Source organism: Cetorhinus maximus, chromosome 16, assembly GCF_964194155.1.
Source record: "Cetorhinus maximus chromosome 16, sCetMax3.hap1.1, whole genome shotgun sequence".
NCBI lineage: Eukaryota > Metazoa > Chordata > Chondrichthyes > Lamniformes > Cetorhinidae > Cetorhinus > Cetorhinus maximus.
In genome coordinates, this window is record NC_135894.1 from 8,288,173 (window position 1) to 8,308,939 (window position 20,767).

Here is a 20,767-nt window from a genome sequence, read left to right on the forward strand (position 1 = left end):
TTACCACGTACAGGGAAGGGGGCAGCAGATGGACACCACCACCTGGAAGTTCTCCTCTAAGCCACACACCAACCTGACTTGGAAGTATACTGCTGTTCCTTCACTGTCACTGGGTCAAAATCCTGGAACTCCTTTCCAACAGTACTATGAGTGTATCTACACCACATGGGCAAGGGTTAAAAGGTTTACAGCACAGGAATTTGGTAATGTTGAAAGGTACTTATTTAAATGCAAGGAGTATAGCAAACAAAGCCAATGAGCTGAGGGCACAGATAGACACAGGGCAGCGTGATATCATTACTATAATGGAAACTTGGCTTAAAGAGGGACAAAATTGGCAGCTCAACATCCTTGGAGAAAGGGTTTTCAGGCAGGATAGAGAGGGGCTAAAAAGGTGGAGGTGTGGCATTATTAGTTAAGGACTCAATTATAGCTGTGAAGAGGAATGATATACTAAATGAATCATCAAATGAGGCTGCATGGGTTGAACTCAGAAATAAAAAGGGGCAGCCACACTACTTGGAGTGAATTATAGACCCCCAAATGGCAAGAGGGAGCTAGAAGAGCAAATATGTAGGCAAATTTCTGAGTACAAAAAGAACAGGACAATAACAGTTGGGGACTCAACTACCCTAATATCAACTGATATATGAACAATGTAATAGGCACAGAGGGCACAAAATTCTTGAACTGCATTGAGAAGAACTTTTTAAGCCAGCATGTAACAAGCCCAATGAGGGGGAGTGCAATTCTAGATTTAGTCTAAGGAAATGAAACTGGGCAAGTGGATGAAGTAGCAGTGGGTGACCACTTTGGAGATAGGTTTTTTTTTAAGGATGGTACTGCCAAACCTAGAGCCCCCTGGTTATCTAGAAACATACAAAGATAAAGCAGAAAAAGAAAGCTTATGACAGTCACTAAAAATTTAATACTGTAGAAAGCCTAGAGGGGTATAGAAAATATAGGGGTAAAGTAAAATAGATAATTAGGAAAGCAAAGAGAGGATATGAAAATATATTGGCAGGTAAAATCAAAAAGATGTTTTACCAGTACATTAAGAGCAAGAGAATAACTAAGGAAAGGGTAGGGCCTATCAGAGATGTACATGTCAACTTGTGAACTGATGCTGAAGACATGGACAGGATTCTCAATGAAAGTAGCTAAGTCACTAGGGCCAGATGAATTGTATACCAGGCTGTTAAAGGAAGCCAGGGAGGAAATACCGGATGTTCTGAGGGTCATTTTCCAATCCTCACTAGATACAGGTGAGGTACCAGAGGATTAGAGGTCTGCAGATATTGTACCATTATTTAAAAAGGATGCAAAGAATAGGCCACATAATTATAAGCTGGTCAGTCTTATTTCAGTGCAAATTATTAGAATCAATTCTGAGACAGGTTAAATTGTCACTTAGAAAGGAACAAATTAATCCGGGATAGTCAGCATGGTTTTGTTAGAGGTAGATCATGTCTTACCAATTTACTTGAATTTTTTGAGGAAGTAACAAGGAGCATTGATGAGGATAATGCAATGGATATTGCTTGCATGGATTTTAGTAAGGCATTTGACAAGGTCCCACATGGCAGACTAGCCAGAAGAGTAAAAGCCCATGTGATACAGGGGAACTGGGTGAGTTGGATCCAAAATTGGCTCAGTGATAGGAAACAAAGGGTAATGGTTGATGGATGTTTTCATGAATGGAAAACGGTTTCCAGTGGCGTTCCACAGGGCTCAGTGTTCGGTCCCTTCCTGTTTGTTGTATATATTAATGATTTGGACTTAAATGTGGGAGGCATGATTGGGAAATTTGTAGATGACACAAAAATTGGCCATGTAGTTGATAGTGAAAAGGATAGCTGTTGTCTGCAGAATGATATCAATGGTTTGGCTGAGTGAGCGGAAAAGTGTCAAATGGAATTCAATCGGGAGAAGTTTGAGGTAATGCATTTGGGGAGGTTAAACAAAGCTAGGGAATATGCAATAAATGGGAGGATATTGGGAGGGGTAGAGGAAGTGAGAGACCTTGGAGTTCATGTCCACAGGTCCTTGAAGGTGGCAGGACAAATGGATAAAGTGCTAAAGAAAGCATATGGCATGCTATCCTGTTTTGGACAAGGTATAGAATTCAAAAGCAGGGATGTAACACTGGAACTGTATAAAAAGCTGGTTAGGCCACAGCTGGAATTTTGTGTACAATTCTAATCACCACATTACGGAAAGGACATAATTGCTCTGCAGAGAGTTTAGAGGAGATCTACAAGAATGTTGCCAGGGCTTGAAAATTGCAGCTATCAGGAAAGATCAGATAGGCTGGGGTTGTTTGGGTGAGGAGTGACCTGATTGAGGTGTACAAGATTATGAGGGGCTTAGATAGAGTAGACAGGGATGCCCCTAGAGGAGAGATCAGTTACTTGGGGGTAATAGATTTAAGGTGATTTGTAGAAGGATTAGAGGGGACATGGGGGAAAAAACTTCTTCACCCAGAGGATGGTGGATATTTGGAATTCACTGCCTGGTTTAGTGGTGGAGGCAGAAAACCTCAACTCATTTAAAAGGTACCTGGATCTGCACCTAAACTGCTATAACCTGCAAAGCTACGGACTGGGTGCTGGAAGGTGGGATTAGAATAGGCAGCTAATTTTCTATGTTTTATTTTTTGACGAGCACAGATATCTTGGGCTGAATGGCCTCTTTCTGTGCCGTAACCTTTTTGTGGTTCTGTAGACTGCCACGGTTCAAGAAGGCAGCTCCCTCCATAACTACATTCTTCGCCTGAGGAATAACTTTATGAACCATAATTCGGCATGAGTAATAGTGCCTTTGGAAGAAAAATGGATTGTCAAGGGCATGTACAATGGGGTATTTATTACATGATTGGGGAATTCTTTCATAATTATGTTGACCTTAGTCTTCCTTGCTTGTGAATCAGCGGTCAGTTCACTGTCAACTGTTCTTATTCTGTGAAAGTAAATTGTAATTGTGATTTGGGTGCCCCTTTTTCATTCAGCTTTGTGTTGAAAGCATAACTAAATGCTATAATTAAGTAATACTACTTAATTTGTACTCTTGACCGAATCTGGCTAGAGAGTAGTTACTGATCTTTGTTACTGGATGCAAATTATTGATATTGGACAATAAAATGCCTTCTTGTAACTTCCAGCCAGCCTGGTCCAATGCAATGATAGGTGAGTTTGGCATTTAAATGTCTATACAAATTTGCACAAAGCTTGAGATTCAGTTACAGGGCTCTTGTGTCCTTGGTGTAAACATGGCATTCTGCTTTCAGTGGCAGCTGCCAATATCTTACTATCACCAGAATTCAATAGAACAGGGTGGCCAAGTTTTTTGTTTTTATGGACTGCATTGATGCATAGCATTCCAGGAAGAGCTGGGAGGCAAATACCTCATATAAATTCAGGGGAGCATAGAATTTAATGTATTTCAAGCTTTTGTTACTAAGAGATCTTGGTGTTTAAGGCAATAGTGCTGATAAATCTTTTCCAAACTTCTAGCTGCCCACAATGCAAATATGAAGAATAATGAATAAGAAGCATAAATAGGACAGAGCTGCCTGGGCTTTGAAAGTTGCATTCCCAAGCTTGGTGGCTATATGTAGTCCAAAGGTTTGTGTACCTCTGCTATTTGTGATTAGCATCAACCTACATCTTATGTGAGCTAGATTCTGCAATGTTCTGGACTGTGTGTATGTTCTGTATGGCTATGAAACATACCGAGATTAGGACCAATAAATGAATTTCTGTGCATAATCTACAGGGCATCTTGTTCAGAGCTCAGTCAGAATGAATGAATCCTTCCACATGTGAAGTTAATTAGTGGTTGGTTAAGTTGAGGCACATGAAAAGGGAAAGTTCTGACCGAATACAAATTTTGAAATTGTTTTACTTGCTCTGGTATCATTCAACAACATATAATTAAAATCTCGCTTTGTGGTTTTGGGACGAGCTGCAAAATTTCACCAAAAGAAGTTGAGTGATAAGTTTCTTCAGCTTGTTGCAGCCAGTTGTGATTTTGTGTTTTGTTGTTGCTGAAAATAAACTTTTCAGTTTGTTGGGCATGGCGGAAGCAAAGGTCCATGGTGGGAATGCTCAAATCTGCCCTTGTAGGATAATCTGGCTCTGATTACATGACTACTGACACCACACACATTTTTTATTTCTAACTTCACGTTATCCTATTTTACGTAGTTTTCTATTATACGGCACGGGCAGTTTATATTTTGTTTTGGGCATTGCTGCTTTGGTTGTCAGATTATGATCAAGGTCAGAAATTTCATGTAATCACATAATAAAAATGGAATGTGACATAGTCACCATAAGCCAGTGATTGTAAGAATGCAAAATAGACCTGCAGCAAACCAGCACTGAAGATGCTGAACGGTGTGGAGAGATAAATCTCAACCTGCCCGATTATCTACCTCATACTGTGGAAATGAAATAATTTAATATAGTGCTCAAACAAGGACAACAGATAAAAGCAAAGTACTGCGGATGCTGGAAATCTGAAATAAAAACAAAAATTGCTGGAAAAGCTCAGCAGGTCTGACAGCATCTGTGGAGAAGAAGACAGAGTTAACATTTCGAGTCCGTATGACTTCATCAGATTTGGTTATGCTTTGGACAACTGGAGAAGTTTGATCGGCAAGTACCCATTTGGTTAAAAGAAAATTGCTTCAGTGGTGGTGATGTTCTCCCTGGGATTGTTGCTTTTGTGGATGCTTTGCTGTTTCTGTTGTCCTTGTTTGGGCACCATATTAAATTATTTCATTTCCACAGTGTAAGGTAGATAATCAGAATGATTGAGATTTATCTCTCCACACAGTTCAGCTATCTTCAGTCCTGGTTTGCTGCAGGCCTGTTTTGCATTCTTACAATCACTGGCTTATGGTGACTAAGTCATATTCCATTTTTATTATGTGATTACGTGAAATTACTGACCTTGATCATAATCTGACAACCAAAGCATTGATGCAAAACCAGCTTCAGTAAAACTAAACATGTCATCATCAATAAGCGCACTTGGTGAGTGCTTGGTGTTTCAGTGCTGGGGGAACACTCCTCCACATGCTCTGGTCAGCTCTTTGGATCCAGCCTTTCTGAATAACAGTTGGAGCTTGTTAGGCCCGCTCGCTTATGAGGCTGAAAGAACTCCAGCTATCTGCAAGACACATCCCGAACGCTGACTATGCACCATCATCCTATACTACAACATGATTGAAATGCACTTGGCTTTTATGTCATTCAGAGCAAGTGATGCTACTTCTATATCTGGAAGTGGAAAAATACCAGAAAAATTCAACACAAAATGCTGTCTTCCCCAAAATGGCATCCCAGTCATCTGAGAGCCATTGAGCTTAAGTGGCATGTTCAAAATCGTGCAGGGCCCCTTCCACCCTGTCCCTGAGCTTAAACAATGTGTGGGCATGATGTTTACAAACTCCGTTCCCTACTTACGGACCCCATTGCTCTCCCTGGTAACAGTCTGGCATTAAGCCAATCTGTTAGCAGTCTTGATCACATTTCAGCTCCAGATGAGCTTTCAACTTCTTATTCATGCCATCACTAGGACTGCCTATTTCCACCTCCATAATGTCACTTGACTTTGCCTCATCTCAGCTCATCTGCTGATGAAAGCCTCATTCATGTCTCCATTACCTCTGTACTCCACTATTCCAATGCACTTCTCGTTGATCTCCCACATTCTACCGTCTGTAAACTTAGAAGCCATCCAAAACCTGAGGCCCATGTCTTAACATACGAATTAAGAGCAGGAGTAGGCCACTCAGCCCCTCAAGTTTGCTCCGCTTTTCAATAAGATCATAGCTGATCTGATTGTAACCTCCCACCTAACCCCCCACCCACCCCCCCGTTAACCTTTCACCCCCTTGCTTATCAAGAATCTATCTACCCCTGCCTTAAAAATATTCAAAGACTCTGCTTCTGCTGCCTTTTGAGGAAGAGAGTTCCAAAGACTCTGGACCCTCTGAGAGAAAAAATTTCTCACCTCCGTCTCAAATGAGCGTACCATTATTTTTAAACAGTGACCCATGTTAACTCGAAGCAAGTCTCGTTGCCCTATCACCCCTGTGCTCGTTGACCTACATTAGCTCCAGTCAAGCAATGTCTTGATTTAAAATTCTCATCCTTATTTTCACATCCTTCCATGGCCTTGCCCTTCCCTATCTCTATAACACCCTACACCCTCACAGCCCTCTGAGATATCTGCACTCCTAATTCTGGCCTCTTGTGCATTCCCAATTATAATTGCTCCACCATTGGTGGCCATGACTTCAGTTGCCTAGAGCTCAAGGAAGGAATTCCTCACTACACTGTTCTGCTTCTCTACCACACTTTCCTCCTTTAATACGCACCTTAAAACATACCTCTTTCATCAAACTTTAGTTCACCTTACCTAATTCCTCCTGATGGCTCGTGGTCACACTTTGTTTTATATTTTCCTGTCACTTTAGGATGTTTTATTATGTTAAATACGCTATATAAATATAGCTTGTTGTTGATTGTGATTGTGAATCGAAAGCTTGGCCATATTCAGCCCTCCCCCCCGAGCCCACCCCTTTCTTGGTTGGACTAAGTGTATCATCATACTTCCAATTTACTTTGACTCTGCTTTACAAACTTTGTAAATGCCAAGTGGCTTTCTATCTCTTTTAAAAAGAGTACCAACATTGAAATGTACGTTATGGATTTCAAAAATAATCCTGGTTTAACGATATATTGATGCAAAAAATCCTCAGATTCCATTTTTTGGTGCTTTGTAAACCAGCGCAGGATTTCACTATAATGTTTGATTTGATGCTTGAGGAAAAGTCTGATCCATCCGAAGCTTGCAGTTTTGGAGAAGTTGTAAATTTAATTATAAAATGTATGCACTAATGAGGATATTTTTATAAAATTTATTTGAATTGTCTCCCTGTAGAATGCTGGAAAACATTTTTTTCAATAGCTGTTGAAATTAAATTACTCCATTCAGAAGGTGTGAAATTTAGCCATTATTGGCTTTTTGGAGCAGCATTAATTTTAAGGTGTGATTTAAAATGATTTTCAGCCTTGGCATGTAGCCGCACTGAAGACACCCCTTGCCGACATCATAGCCTGTAACATTTATTAAATCATACAGCACAAAGAGGCCATTCAGCCCACCATTGAACATTAAACTCAGGTTGTTCATCATTGTCTAGATAAATGGTCTGACTGAGTAGAATAATCATTTTAAATGTCATTTAGGTAATAAGCTACCTTGTTTTTTCCTGTTACGATCCCTGTAGAGACTGATTTGTTAAAAAAGCATTAAAATTCCCAGTGACCGACTCAAAGGATCACATGACAACATTTCACATTTCAAGACTTTTACTGCAACAAACTCACTAAAAGCAACAACACCTAGTAGGTAACTGATACACTAAACTACAGAAAAGATAACCCTCTTAACTTTCTAATGTGACTGAAAACCCCCAGGCTGCATTTATATATTACACCTCACTCTCTGCGGAATTGAACTCTTTGCAGGAATTAGTCCAAAGTTCACACAGGCTCATTTCACCCATTTTGCCGAGTTATAATGTCCAGTGTGTGTCAAAAGTCAATTCTGTCAGTCTTTTGAAAAACCGACTTCCAGCACCAAAGCTTGTTCTAGCGGTGACTTCACCACTCCCCCCCCCCCCCCCCCCATTATTGGGGTGTGGGCTTCGCCAACCAGGCCAGCATTTATTGCCCATTCCTAGTTGCCCTTGAGAAGGTGGTGGTGAGCTGCCTTCTTGAACCATTGCAGTCCATGTGGTGTAGGTACACCCACAGTGCTGCTAGGAAGCGAGTTCCAGGATTTTGACCCAGTGACAGTGAAGCAACGGCGATATGTTTCCAAGTCAGGATGGTGAGTGGCTTGGAGGGGAACTTCCAGGTGGTGGTGTTCCCATCTGTCTGCTGCCCTTGTCCTTCTAGATGGTAGTGGTCGTGCGTTTAGAAAGTGCTCTCTAAGGGACCTTCGTGAATCCCTGCAGTGCATCTTATAAATGATACACACTGCTGCTACTGTGCGTTGGTGGTAGAGGGAGTGAATGTTTGTGGATGTGGTGCCAATCAAGCGGTCTGCTTTGTCCTGTACAGTGTCAAGCTTCTTGAGTTTTGTGAGAGCTGCACTCATCCAGGCAAGTGTAGAGCACTGTATCACACTCCTGACTTGTGCCATATAGAAGATGGACAGGCTTTGGGAATCAGGTGGTGAGTTACTCATCACATGATTCCTAGCCCCTGACCTGTTCTTGTAGCCACAGTATTTATATGGCTAGTCCAGTTCAGTTTCTGGTCAATGGTAACCCCCAAGATGTTGATCGTGGGGGATTCAGTCATGGTAATGCCATTGAACATCAAGCGGCGATGGTTAGATTCCCTCTTGTTGGAGATGGTCATTGCCTGGCACTTGTGTGGCACGAATGTTACTTGCCACTTGTCAGTCCAAGCCTGGATATTGTCCAGGTTTTGCTGCATTTGAATTTGGACTGCTTCAGTATCTGAGGAGTCGTGAATGGTGCTGAACGTTGTGCAATCATCAGCGAATATCCCCACTTCTGACCTTATGGTGGAAGGAAGGTCATCGATCAAGCAGCTGAAGATGGTTGGGCCAAGGCACTACCCTGAAGAACTTCTGCAATGATGTCCTGAAACTGAGATGATTGACCTCCAACAACCACAACCATCTTCCTTTGTGCTAGGTATGACTCCAACCAGCAGAGAGTTTTCCCTCCGATTCCCTGCTGTTTCGTCCCCCCCACCCGCCTTTCTTTCTCTCTCTCTCTGGGGCACAAACACTCTCTTGTGTGTGTTTTTAATTGTGAAAGATGGCACTTAGGTTTAAATTAGACTTGACCTGGGTTCCAGGTCCCCACGACAGCCAGGTCACATTGGCTTGTCACTGGGCAGAACTAGTAGGAGGTCACGTGCTCCCTTTTCCTGACCAAAAGGATTCAGTTTAAAACGTAACTATCTGATAAAACCTTGCACTCGTAATGGTACCTCTTAGGAATCTGAAATGGTGTTTTGAATTTCTCTCTCTAAGGAACTTTCTAAAAATTATGGCTTGCCATTTGTTTTTGTTTTGCAGTGTGGAAATTGGGGAGAGTGTGCGAGGAGAAGATGTGTACATCATCCAAAGTGGCTGTGGGGAAATCAATGATAATTTGATAGAGCTGTTGATCATGATAAATGCCTGCAAATTTGCATCATCATCTCGAGTCACTGCAGTTATTCCTTGTTTTCCTTATGCTAGACAAGACAAGAAGGACAAGGTAATGTTGAGTTTCTGCTCATTTTTTTTTCATCTTGTTGGATTGGGGAGAGATGAATGGAGACTGGTAAATGTAGTATGATTCATAAAGCAAATATGTAATAGAACAACAGTAAGTATGGTCAGTTGAGGTTTGTTTAATTTATGGACAATGATGTTTGGCTGTTTTGAGGTATAAATGAAGATATGTTACAGGGAGAAATCTTGAAATTCTATTAACTGTGTGTGTTATGTTTTTCAGCTTATAATTTTGAGGTATGAAAACTCTTAGATCCCTATTGCTTTATTTCGGGAATATTCTACTATTGAGATTGAAAGTCTCAAATAGAATTGATTCTTTTAAATCTGTCATTCTTAAAAAAGATAGCCTCAAAAGGATTCTTTTATAGTCCCATTTAGCAGTTCTGTTAACCAAATGGAGACAGTTTTATATTGAAAGAGGATGGGTGGAACATATAGAATATTTTATTTTCGGCAACCTATATATTAAAAATATTCTGTGGTCTATGCCATTCACCTCAAATTTTGTTTCTTGTTAGGATGTTTGGTCATTGCTTTTCTGTCAACATTTTCCATTCAATTTTCTTATGACAATAAATGAGAGTTTCTATTTGTAGAGCACCTTTGATGAAAAAATCCTAAGGCTTTTCACAAGTTGACAACAATCCCTTAAGATAGATACAAATAAATGCACCAGAGCACTGTTGGCTAATTCATTAGAAATGTTTATCACTTTCATTTTTGTACAATGTCAGTTGTTATCATGGTATTTCTGATGTTGGTCTGCTCTACAGTCAATAAGTGAATCAATATTTGCACACCAGCCCTTTGCTTTCACTGTCTTGCACCCTGTTGTTTGCATGCACTGTAGCTCTATTTGATCACATGGTTAGCTGATGCAACTGTTAGGTGGTAATATCTTGTGGGGTTGTGGGGTGGGTAAGGATTGAAGACTTGAAAAGTGCAAGTCTTTACTGGAAGCAGATCCCCAGTGAATAGGGGCAAAATATTTTTCCCAGAAAGAAAGTTGGAAACTGCGTAAGGTATGATGTTTCCTCATTGGGGGTGGTGAGAAAACCAAGAGTCAGCTTAATTGATTCTATGAAATATTCTTTCAAGAAAGATTGGCTCAGTTAATATTGTGAAGTAGGTATACCATGAGTAATAGATACTAATTTACCTGAAAAGAAAAAGACTGTGTTTAAATCCAGACATTCACCTCAGGGATCTGGTACCAGATCCAGCTCTGGCTGATGAGACGAAATTCTGTAATACTGCATGAAATGAGTTTGGGAAGTCTCAATCTAACTACTTATTCTTCTAATTGCTGGTCCTAAAGTCTAGAAATTTTAAGCAACATCACTGAAACCACCCTGTTCTTCAATCAGTATGACATGAAGCTCAAAGTCTTTCACCTGTCCTATGTATCTTCTAAGATTGATGTAAAGTTTGCTTGTAGGTCATCAGCTTCAGGCAAATATCTGATGCAACTATAGTCTTTGGTGTAGTTAGGCCATAGTTCGAAAGAAGATGGCCTACAGGTGAGAGAGGGCATCACCATGGCTGCTTCTGTCAAAGTCCAATCCTTTACATTTGAGTTAGCATTCCCAATTTTTAGGAGAATTGGTTTGGATGAAATGAGGAGCTATTTGTTTGATTATGTATTCAAGGGTCAGGGAAGTGGGACCAATAAGCTTAGAAAGTAATAATTTTCATTGTCAAATCTTGGTGACTTCGTCTTGACCATGATTCCCACTCGTCCTCTCTCTCCCCCCCACCTCCCCTCCCCAAACCTAAAAAAGGGAGAATTTATTTCTATTCTCAAATGGTATTTATTGAACAAACTGCTCACAGTTTGTAGGATGTTCATTCTGCTTCTGATCTTATAGATAATCTGCTGCAAGACGGGTCATAGTTTATTCCAATTTGACAATTTCTAATGGATTGTGGGAAAGAAGGGAGAAACCAATGTACGGTCCTCCTGTTAGCGTGATTAGGCCTGCTGTTGTGCTCAGTTTCATGTAAAGCTTCTCTTTGATGATTGACTAGTCAGAACATTTGTGAGATTGCAGTCAGCTATATATCAGATTCTTTGCATTTGGATGCCTGGTTTTGGGTAATGGGAAACAGTTTCCTCGCTAGTTGACTGCATTTCACACTTTGTGAGCCTATTCTGATGGTAAATCCAATATACACATTGTCTTTCCTTTCACCCAGTAATAAATGCTCTTAAACTCTGTAATTAAAATCTCCCCGTCCAGTTACCTCTGAATTGCTCCACTGTTCACCATTGCTGCTCTCTCAATTCTACTGGTGCGTTCTGGTGACGAACTACTACATTTCAATTGTCACTCCCTAGCCTGAGTAACCAGTGCATTCTTCATGGGTTTGGGGCTATGCTTGTCATTTTTTTTTTAAGCATTTAAAGTGACCACTTTTTTCCCCCTTTCCGTTCCACTCATTGGCCTAACTCCTGTGGTATGTGAAAGTAGAGATGATTCTACTGTTGGCTGATCCCACTATCTCAGAATGGTGATGAAAATAATTGACTTTCTGAATACGGATAGGAAGAACGGGCCATTTAGCTCCTCAATCCTGTTCTGCCATTCAGTGTGATCATTGCTAATCTGCGACCTAACTTCATACATCTGCCTTTGCTTCACACCCTTGAAACCTCTGGATAACAAAATTCGACCAATCTCAGATTTAAAATTTACAATTGATCTGACAAATTAAAGTAATGGTGTAAAATTTGATTTTGCACATTCATCCTGAACCATGCTGAATTAAATAAAATTGCAGCAAACATTTTTTGAAAATGTTAGCATCTCTAGTACTATCAATATCTATCACTTTGAGTGTCTGACCAGGAAAGTTTTCCTTGAATTGAATTTAATGGTGGTTCCATTGAGAAACTATCACATCTAGAGAGGCCTCTTGTTTATCCTCAAGAAAAAGGAGGATGTAACCTGGAAGTGAAAAGTAAAACTAAAGTAAACCTCATGTAGGTTATTGCCATCACATAATGATGCCTCTGGGCTTAAAATTGTTGGCTCTTTTTATTTAAGAAAGAAAAGTTTGTTTTCACTGTTAGTCAATAGGGGAATCTTACAAGCCACATGTTTTCATGTGCCCACTCTAAACTCCTGAAATAAGCTTGGCTCAAATGTTTATATCACTGATTGTGGCTGGCTAATATTTATTTTCATAATATCAATGGGGGGCTGACATAAATGCTTAACTACATTGCCAGTCAAAGATTTTTTTTAATAATTGATTAAAGTAGCCAAAGTTTCAGAATCTGAAATATTTCATGAGCTGATAGGCAGTGCCAGATTATAGGAATTGGAGTGGGATTTTAACAAAAGGTCCATTTGCAGACCACAGACGAATTGTCTTGTTTATATTTTGGACATGACCTCCTCCATTTGATAGAACTAGCAAAGCTGATCTAGCTTTAGTTAACGTTTCACTGTGAGATTGATTGAGTTAAGACGATTGGTTGATTTAATGTCCTTCAAAATGTAGCAACTCTAGTTTATGAATTATTAACTCGCTGGATATTTTGAAATCATTTGTTCTATTAATGCCTAATGCAAATAACATTAATTATTGGCAATGAAAATTTTAAACAGTAAAGTTTAAATTCATGCATTGTGTTCATTTATTAGGATTGGCATCATAAAGTCATAGTATTTAGATTTATGCATTTAAATATAAAATGTTTTGACAGAAAATAGTGAGGTGCATCCTATGGTGTATTGGTGATTTTTCTAAAAGATTGTATTTTGCATCAGTATAGGGTAGACATATTTTCTAATTTTGAACAATCAGATTTTTCTCTTGCTGGCTTGCATGAGGCATATTGTGAGAAAAAAGTACCCTAATAATGCAAGTGAACATATGATTTTATTAATAATCTGATAATTGCAATGGTACACCTCCAAGCTCTCAATAAATAACTTTTGGAAGAAATTGTTCAAATGTATTAACTACTGCCACTTACAAAAGAGATGCTGCCATTCGACTGATGATTAAAATTTGTTTCCATGGTTTTTAGTTTTATGAATTCCGCCAACCAACATTTACAATAAGTGACGTTGAACAGTTTTGGTATTTTCTGAAATACATGAATCGAATTAATCTTAGTCAGTTAATTAAATAGCTCAGGCATCTAATTTATTTCTAAAATAGAATAAAATGGCTCTTTGATATCACATACAATTGGTCTGCTGTAATATTTTTTTAAAAATGTTTTTCAGCTTACTTAATAGTAGCCATTGACAAGAAACCTTTGTACTAGGCTTGTTGACAAGACCAGGATGTCCAAATGAGATGCAGGGTAAACTAACTTCAAATGTTTTTCAACAGATGCATAACTGGGCTAAAATCAGGTTAGATGTTACATTTTTATTTGCTCTAATTAAGTCACCTATCGCCCTTCGTGAAACAGGCAGAAGTTAAGACTAAATTCTACCTAAAAGAATAGTGAAATGCTGCAAAAGGATTTCATTCTTTGCTAACAAGTCAGAAATACTTGAGGTCAATTGTTCTGCCTGTCTATTGCCATTTTTAAGTATTACTGATGTTTAACTGAATTTTGAGCCAATACTAGCACAATCACACTATAGTGCTACATTTATTAAGTTTCAACTATAATATTTTAATTGGGATTTCTAAATTCTAAAGTCTGTTTACAAATCTGTACCATATCCGATTTAATTCACTCAATTAAGCATGTCAGTTCCTCATGAGCATGAGTCATAACACGAGTGCTCCTAATTGACACACATTAGCTCAAAGCTTGGCCTTGCATACGGGACAGTGGTGACAAATGTGAATTATTGTGAAGTTGGGCTTGAGTTACATTGCTGAGCAGAGTTAGCTTTATTCTGCACATAACTGGTGCGCTTAACCTCAAAATGGCCAAAGCTGAGGTCAAAATTCGGCAACATTCCATTTCCCAGTGCTAGCATTGATGGACATAACAATTCACATAAAAAAGCAGGAGAGCAAAATAGGCACATTGGCAACAAGTTTCAGAATTTTATATGGTACATCATGGGGTCATGTACTTTGATTAGGATTTTCCTATTGTTCTGTTTCTATTGGGTAGCTCGATAGAATCGCTCATGTGAAAAAAGTTAAAACATTCCAACTCTGTTAATAGCGACTGAAATTAAGTCTCTCCCAGAACTGATGCATCAAATTGGCTGTCTGTGTCACATGGCCTGCTAGCAAAAATTGATGGTGAAAATTGATACTTTCTTCAGGAGAAGAAACCTAATTATTTTACGTTTTTGGAGTCGGCAGTCTGGAAAGATGATAAATTGGTATTTTTATATTTTTTTATATTTCCCCTGGTTGGGGAGTCTAGAACCAGGGAACACAATTTTTTTTAAAAACCACTTATAATTGAGATGAGGACAATTTTATTTTACTCAAAGGGTTGTGAATCTTTGGAATTCTATACCCCAGAGGGCTGTGGAGCTTTGCAATTGAGTATGTTTAAAGCAGAGAGTGACAGATTTCTAAATGCCAGTGGAATATGGGGATAGTGTGTTGGGGCGGGGGGAGGCGTTGAAGTGATGATCAGCCATGATCATATTGAATGGCAGAGCAAGCTACTCTTGGTCGTCTCCTCCTATGTTCCAAGTTTCAGAGCTTGTGATTGTAGCAGCAATTTTCCCTCAATGATTTTAGTTCAAGTAATGATGCTGTCATGCCTTCTCAATCAAGCTGGTTTGAAAATGTATTGCTATAAAGGAATTGTGCCAAGTTTGCATTGACATAAAGTACTTTTGAGGTTAGATACAGGTGACAAGATAATTCAGACTGAGTGCACTAAAGCCCCAAGGTGGGATAACACATTCCAGGAAATTGTGTCACACTAATTTGAATTTCCATTAAATTCAATGTAGCTCCAACTTGATTTATTACAGGACAATCAATCAGCCCCTGTAGAATGCTGTCAGGTTGGAACATTAAGATAAAAGCAAAAAACTGCCGATGCTGGAAATCCAAAACAGAAATAAAAATACCTGGAAAAACTCAGCAGGTCTGGCATCATCTGCGGAGAGGAACACCGTTAGCGTTTCGAGTCCGTATGACTCATTAACAGAACTAAAGAAAAATAGAAAAGAGGTGAAATATAAGCTGGTTTAAGGGAGGGTGGGACAGGTAGATCTGGATAGAGGGCCAGTGATAGGTGGAGATAACCAAAAGATGTCATAGACAAAAGGACAAAGGTGTTGAAGGTGGTGATATTATCTAAGGAATATGCTAATAGGTGACATTAAGGGTAGAAAGCAGGACGAGCAAGGTACAGATAGCCCTAGTGGGGGTAGGGTGGGGGAAGGGGTAGGTTGGAACATTATCTGGGCTGAAATCGTGCATTTGTGCAGTTGGAGATCTGACTCGCATCTGTCTTCTTTTAGAGTCGTGCCCCGATTTCAGCTAAGCTTGTGGCCAATATGCTGTCAGTTGCTGGAGCAGATCACATCATCACCATGGATTTGCATGCCTCACAGATACAGGTTAGAGCAAAATATTGCACCATTTTAGTCAAGTAATAGTACCAGACCTCTTGTTAAATATGTGACCAAGTCAAGATATCTTTTGTTGGGTGATGTTTCTCCAAAGATTTTGCAAGATCCAGTATATAAAACCTTCTTGGTCATGCTTGTGTTATTTAACTGCACAATTTGTTCATTTCATACAGTCAATAGAAAGCTGCAAGAGTTGTTCGCTGCACAAAAAAGCCTTTCTGTTCTTGGGCAAATAAAACTGTATATTTAACAGTTCTTAAAGGAATACTCGAGGGATGTTGCTGACGGGTGCTAAATTAGGATGAAGTTTTGTCTTTTAATGTGCTGCTCTGCCAGCAGATTAGTCCATTCCCATTAGAGTCTTGTGAAAATGATAGCTGGACTTTCTGCTGAGATTAGTGTATTGGGGTTTTATTTTAGTCCGGTACCTGGAGGAGCAGGGATTCAACTTCACTATCGCGTCGTTGGGCATCATGGTATACCTCAGATCAGCGTGGGATGATTCCTGTGATGGTACAGATCAAGATATGTGGCTATTGATGAGAGAAAAAAAGATTGCAGAGGTAGGTGTCAATCTGTCCTTCTTATAAACATGGAGACCTGGCAGACGTTTTGCATAACAATGAATTGAGAGCCTTCCCTAGAGTATTCCTTTAATGAATGCCTGCCTGTGCACCCATAATTGACCTGAAATTTGTAGTGAACATGATGGGAGGATGAAGTGATGAGGCACTGAACTGAATTTTTAAACTTTAAATCGTGCTGACTAATATGCTGCTGTTGGGAGATTATGTAGACTTTGTGTAGGTGGCAGAATTAGTCTGATCTTATTTCTAACAGCAAATTTTGGTGATTAATCAAGTTCTACTCAGCTTGTTCTTTTTTACATTGACTCAAGCACTTTCAGATTTTAGGCATTAAAAGGGTGACAAATTTGAATAAAGAAATCCTCAATGTATTTGATTAAGCTGTAGAACTACAGGTACTTGCTGATTGCATTTACCATATCTATTATATCTGTTTATACATGTATTCATGCTAATGACAGCAACGAAGTGTTGTGTGACTTTCCATTTTTAACTTGGATTAAATATTTTTGTTCAATCCACCTTAAATTAAATTGTTTCTGACTCGAATAGTTGCAATCAACTTTTTGCAAAGTCATTTACATCGTTCATGTGGTTAAATATCGATCTGCACCAGCACTTTGAGTAAGTATTATTGAAGAATTTGAGATTGTAACAACGAATGTTGGCTAACATAATCAGCTTTTCACAAAATTGTTCTTGCTGCTAATTGATGAAAAACAAAACCTAAAGATTTTAGTGAAAGGTTCAGTGGGCAGGAAGATCACATTCATAGCAAATTTACTCAATGTGCTGTTGCAAAAATATCATTGGAGCTAAGAATACTGTACATTTAGCCTTTTTACAAAAACTGATAGCTTTAATTTTCATCTGTCAGGGTTTCTTTGATATACCCGTGGATAACTTGTATGCAGAGCCAGCAGTACTGCAGTGGATAAAGGAGAATATTCCAGAATGGAGGAATTCCATAATTGTCTCTCCAGATGCTGGTGGAGCTAAAAGGTGAGTTGATTAATCAGATTAATACACAATTTGCATGGTCTGATTGCTCTGCTTGTATTGTGAAAGTAGAATTAATACAACATGCTATTGCCAGTTGAAGATAAAATTGCACTTTAATTACTATTGTTCAAATTTTACTGAAGCAAGAGTCAAATTGCGAAAGCAAATGCTAAAAGAGGGATTGTATTTGGTGCAGTTGTCAATTATGAATACAAAAATAACTTTCCAAATTCACACCACATGCCTCGCAGGTTCATTTGGGTAATGTTAATATTATTTCAGCTAAGAAAACTATTAACTCTTGACATGAGTTGCAGTTCGTGATTACTGGTATATTATAATGCAGTTGTTTGTGGTTTTTGCTCCAGGGTGACATCAATTGCTGATAGGTTGAATGTTGAATTTGCACTGATCCACAAAGAAAGAAAGAAGGCAAATGAGGTGGATAGAATGGTGCTCGTTGGCGATGTTAAAGATAGAGTGGCCATTCTTGTGGATGACATGGCGGACACATGTGGAACCATATGTCATGCTGCTGACAAGTAAGTAAATGTGAGCAAAATTGTCCCTGAAGGGCAGTTTTTCTAATGATGCCTTCTGGTTTTACATGTGTACACCATTGGGGGAAGGGAAGGTTTGGAACACCCAGAGAAGACTTTCTGTTTGCTGTTCCCTTGAATTGCATGAAGCTGTGCATGCTTCAACAAGGACTTAAGAATAAGGGTTTGACTACCCTACATAACATGTTTGTTCATATATTTTGTAATGCGCTTTTTTTGAGCAGAGTGCACTCACAATGGGTGAATTTTCCAATTCTTTTAGGTTTTTGAAAATGAGCTTTTTTTTTGGAAAATGTGTGTTTAGCTGTTAGCCAAATGAGCGTGAGCTAGCACTATTTTTGGGTTACATTTTTTCCATATGCATTTAATTGTTGTATTTTACTTCTTTCACACTTTAAAAGTTACTCCTCTTAGGATGGGCATTCCTCTGAAAATTCTTACGTACAGGATGAGAAGTTGAAGGATAGCTCCATGGGACAGCATAGCGGTGAATACATTTGTATCGACCCATTCTTGACTAAGTAGAATAGAGTATAAATCCTGCCTTAAGTTACTTGGGCATTTCTTGAGACCTGCGTCCTCCATTTAATTCACCAGGGAGGCAGTCTCAGAACTTTGCAGTTCAGCTTACAGGAGATGGCATACTTTGCCTGGAACCAGAAAGGCTGAATTCACGTCGTACACCAAGTTGCTTACTCACTTTACCAAGGGAAATCTATCAGAACAGGAGAGTACTGTGCGCTGTTCATGTGGCCATATTTTCAATACTGTAGGGCCTATCTGACCATATAAGTTCCTTCCAGCAAAGCTCAGGTTTCTGTTACAAAAATAAAATATTGCAGATGCTGCCAATCTGAAAGAAAAGCAGAACATGTTGGAACTGCTCAGCTGGTCAGACAGCATCTGCAAAGAAAGAAACAGAGTTAATGTTTTGGACCTTGTGACCTTTTTGCTGTGTATTTCCAGCATTTTCTGTTTTTATTTTTAGCTCTGGCCTCAATGATGTGGCTATTGCAAAAATTGGAATGTTTCCTTTAGAAGATATGCCTTGGGTGAATGTGGACTGCCTAGTTATTGTGTGTGAGAGTTTAAAGGATTCTCAAGTTATTATTTTGTGTCTAAAACCAAAATGTAAGAGTCAAAAGTGTTTATTGCAACCATTCCATATTGTTACATTTTTAAATAGCTACATTCAGGCAACACTGACTTTGGCAAATGTCTCGAATGCTTTTCTTCACCTATACTGATGACCTCTGGTATGATACCTGGTGACAAACCCATAGAGAAATGTCACTAAACCATTACGTTTAAATCGGCTTGTTAAACCTCATAGATGTTTAAAGATGATTTTTGCTTGAAGAAAATACATTTGCAGTATCTTAAATGTATAGTTACTATAGTATTTAGTCTCTTGTGTGTTTTTTTGTTCAGATTGCTGTGTGCTGGTGCTACCAAAGTTTATGCTATCCTTACTCATGGTATCTTCTCTGGCCCTGCCATTAGTCGAATAAACAATGCGGCTTTTGAAGCTATTGTTGTAACAAACACCATTCCACAAGAAGAAAAAATGAAGATTTGCCCAAAAGTTCGGGTAAATCTGTTCTTTGTTTGGATTTATTTTGAAGGAATGAGTATTTTATTGAATACACAGACACTTAGCCTGTCGTCTTACCTTTCAGGTGATTGATATCTCCATGATCCTCGCTGAGGCAATACGCAGGACCCACAATGGAGAATCTGTGTCATATCTGTTCAGCCATGTTCCGCTGTAAGGCGATTAGATTTCAGCTTTGCTGCTTTGTTCTGGTCTGAACACTGCTCTGCTGCATTCTGAGGAACCCATCATCATTTACTGGAATACTGAAGTTAACCACACCTAGCTTGAAAGGGCCCATCGACTGTACCAAACTGGAAAAAATTACATTCATATTTGAAAGCATGAAAACATTAACTATTTTAAATGTCGTGGACTGGATTTTATTTCTCATATCACTTTGTTTCTGGGGAAGAATAATGCGTTGTGGAAAGGACAGCAGAGTTGTCCTTTGTTTTTGTACTTTTAGAAATGTAAGATTTTGAGAAGTGAATTTCTATGAAATCTCAAACTTGTTACTGGCTATGTGGCTTTTCTACACCAGCGCACAAGCCTGTTAAATACTGCTTTTTATGGGAAACAAATGTTTGGAAAATATTTGGGATATGACACAGTACTAATAATTATCAACAGACATTCCACAAGCTATTAAAACTGATTTGGACATTCAAATCTAGTTGACTATTTGCATTCTACCACAACAGAGGAAACTGGTCAATAAACTTGCAAGTTGATTAATAAATGAATTCCAGTACCAATGCAATTTTGAAGTGTGAAAGCAGATAACTTGCAGCCAAATTGCGATGTGTTGAGTGGCTTAAATAAAATGATTTCTCTGCAGAAAAAATAGCTCGCTGCAATAACTTGCTATTTTTGTCCAAAAACCAATTGAGCAGATGTGCAGAAGTTAGCAGAAGAAGCAATATAAGAATTAAATTCTTTAGTGCAGCAGCTTCATGTTAAAGTTCAAAACACAAGTCCAGTCTCATGTTTACAATTTCAAAAGTACATCTGTTTTTGATCAACTGGGTGTTGATTTAAATTGAGCGCTGGTCCCATTAGGGGAGAGGCAGCTGCTGAGTTCTTGTATGAACTTTGCCTGTGGCCTTTCTTAAAGGCAGGTTTTATTCACCAGGTAAGCAGTTTCGAAATTAGAGA

At 39.0% G+C, this 20,767-nt stretch overlaps 1 protein-coding gene across 4 annotated transcripts in view; it reads left to right on the forward strand.

The window, feature by feature from the left end:
- The window catches only part of LOC144691335 (ribose-phosphate pyrophosphokinase 2), a 31,579-nt gene extending 11,298 nt beyond the window's left edge, over positions 1-20,281 (forward strand). Inside the window, exons 2-7 of one of the 4 annotated variants that reach the window (XM_078559339.1) lie at positions 9,136-9,319; positions 15,756-15,854; positions 17,331-17,455; positions 17,824-17,997; positions 19,447-19,606; positions 19,695-20,281. In XM_078559339.1, the coding sequence (XP_078415465.1) occupies positions 9,136-9,319; positions 15,756-15,854; positions 17,331-17,455; positions 17,824-17,997; positions 19,447-19,606; positions 19,695-19,787 (835 nt within the window). In that variant the 3' untranslated portion in view covers positions 19,788-20,281. Of the gene's footprint in view, positions 1-9,135; positions 9,320-13,608; positions 13,713-15,755; positions 15,855-16,029; positions 16,430-17,330; positions 17,456-17,823; positions 17,998-19,446; positions 19,607-19,694 lie in introns of those variants that run through there. The other 3 variants (XM_078559342.1, XM_078559340.1, XM_078559341.1) reach the window with 3 other exon arrangements.
- The last annotated feature ends 486 nt before the right edge of the window (positions 20,282-20,767 follow it).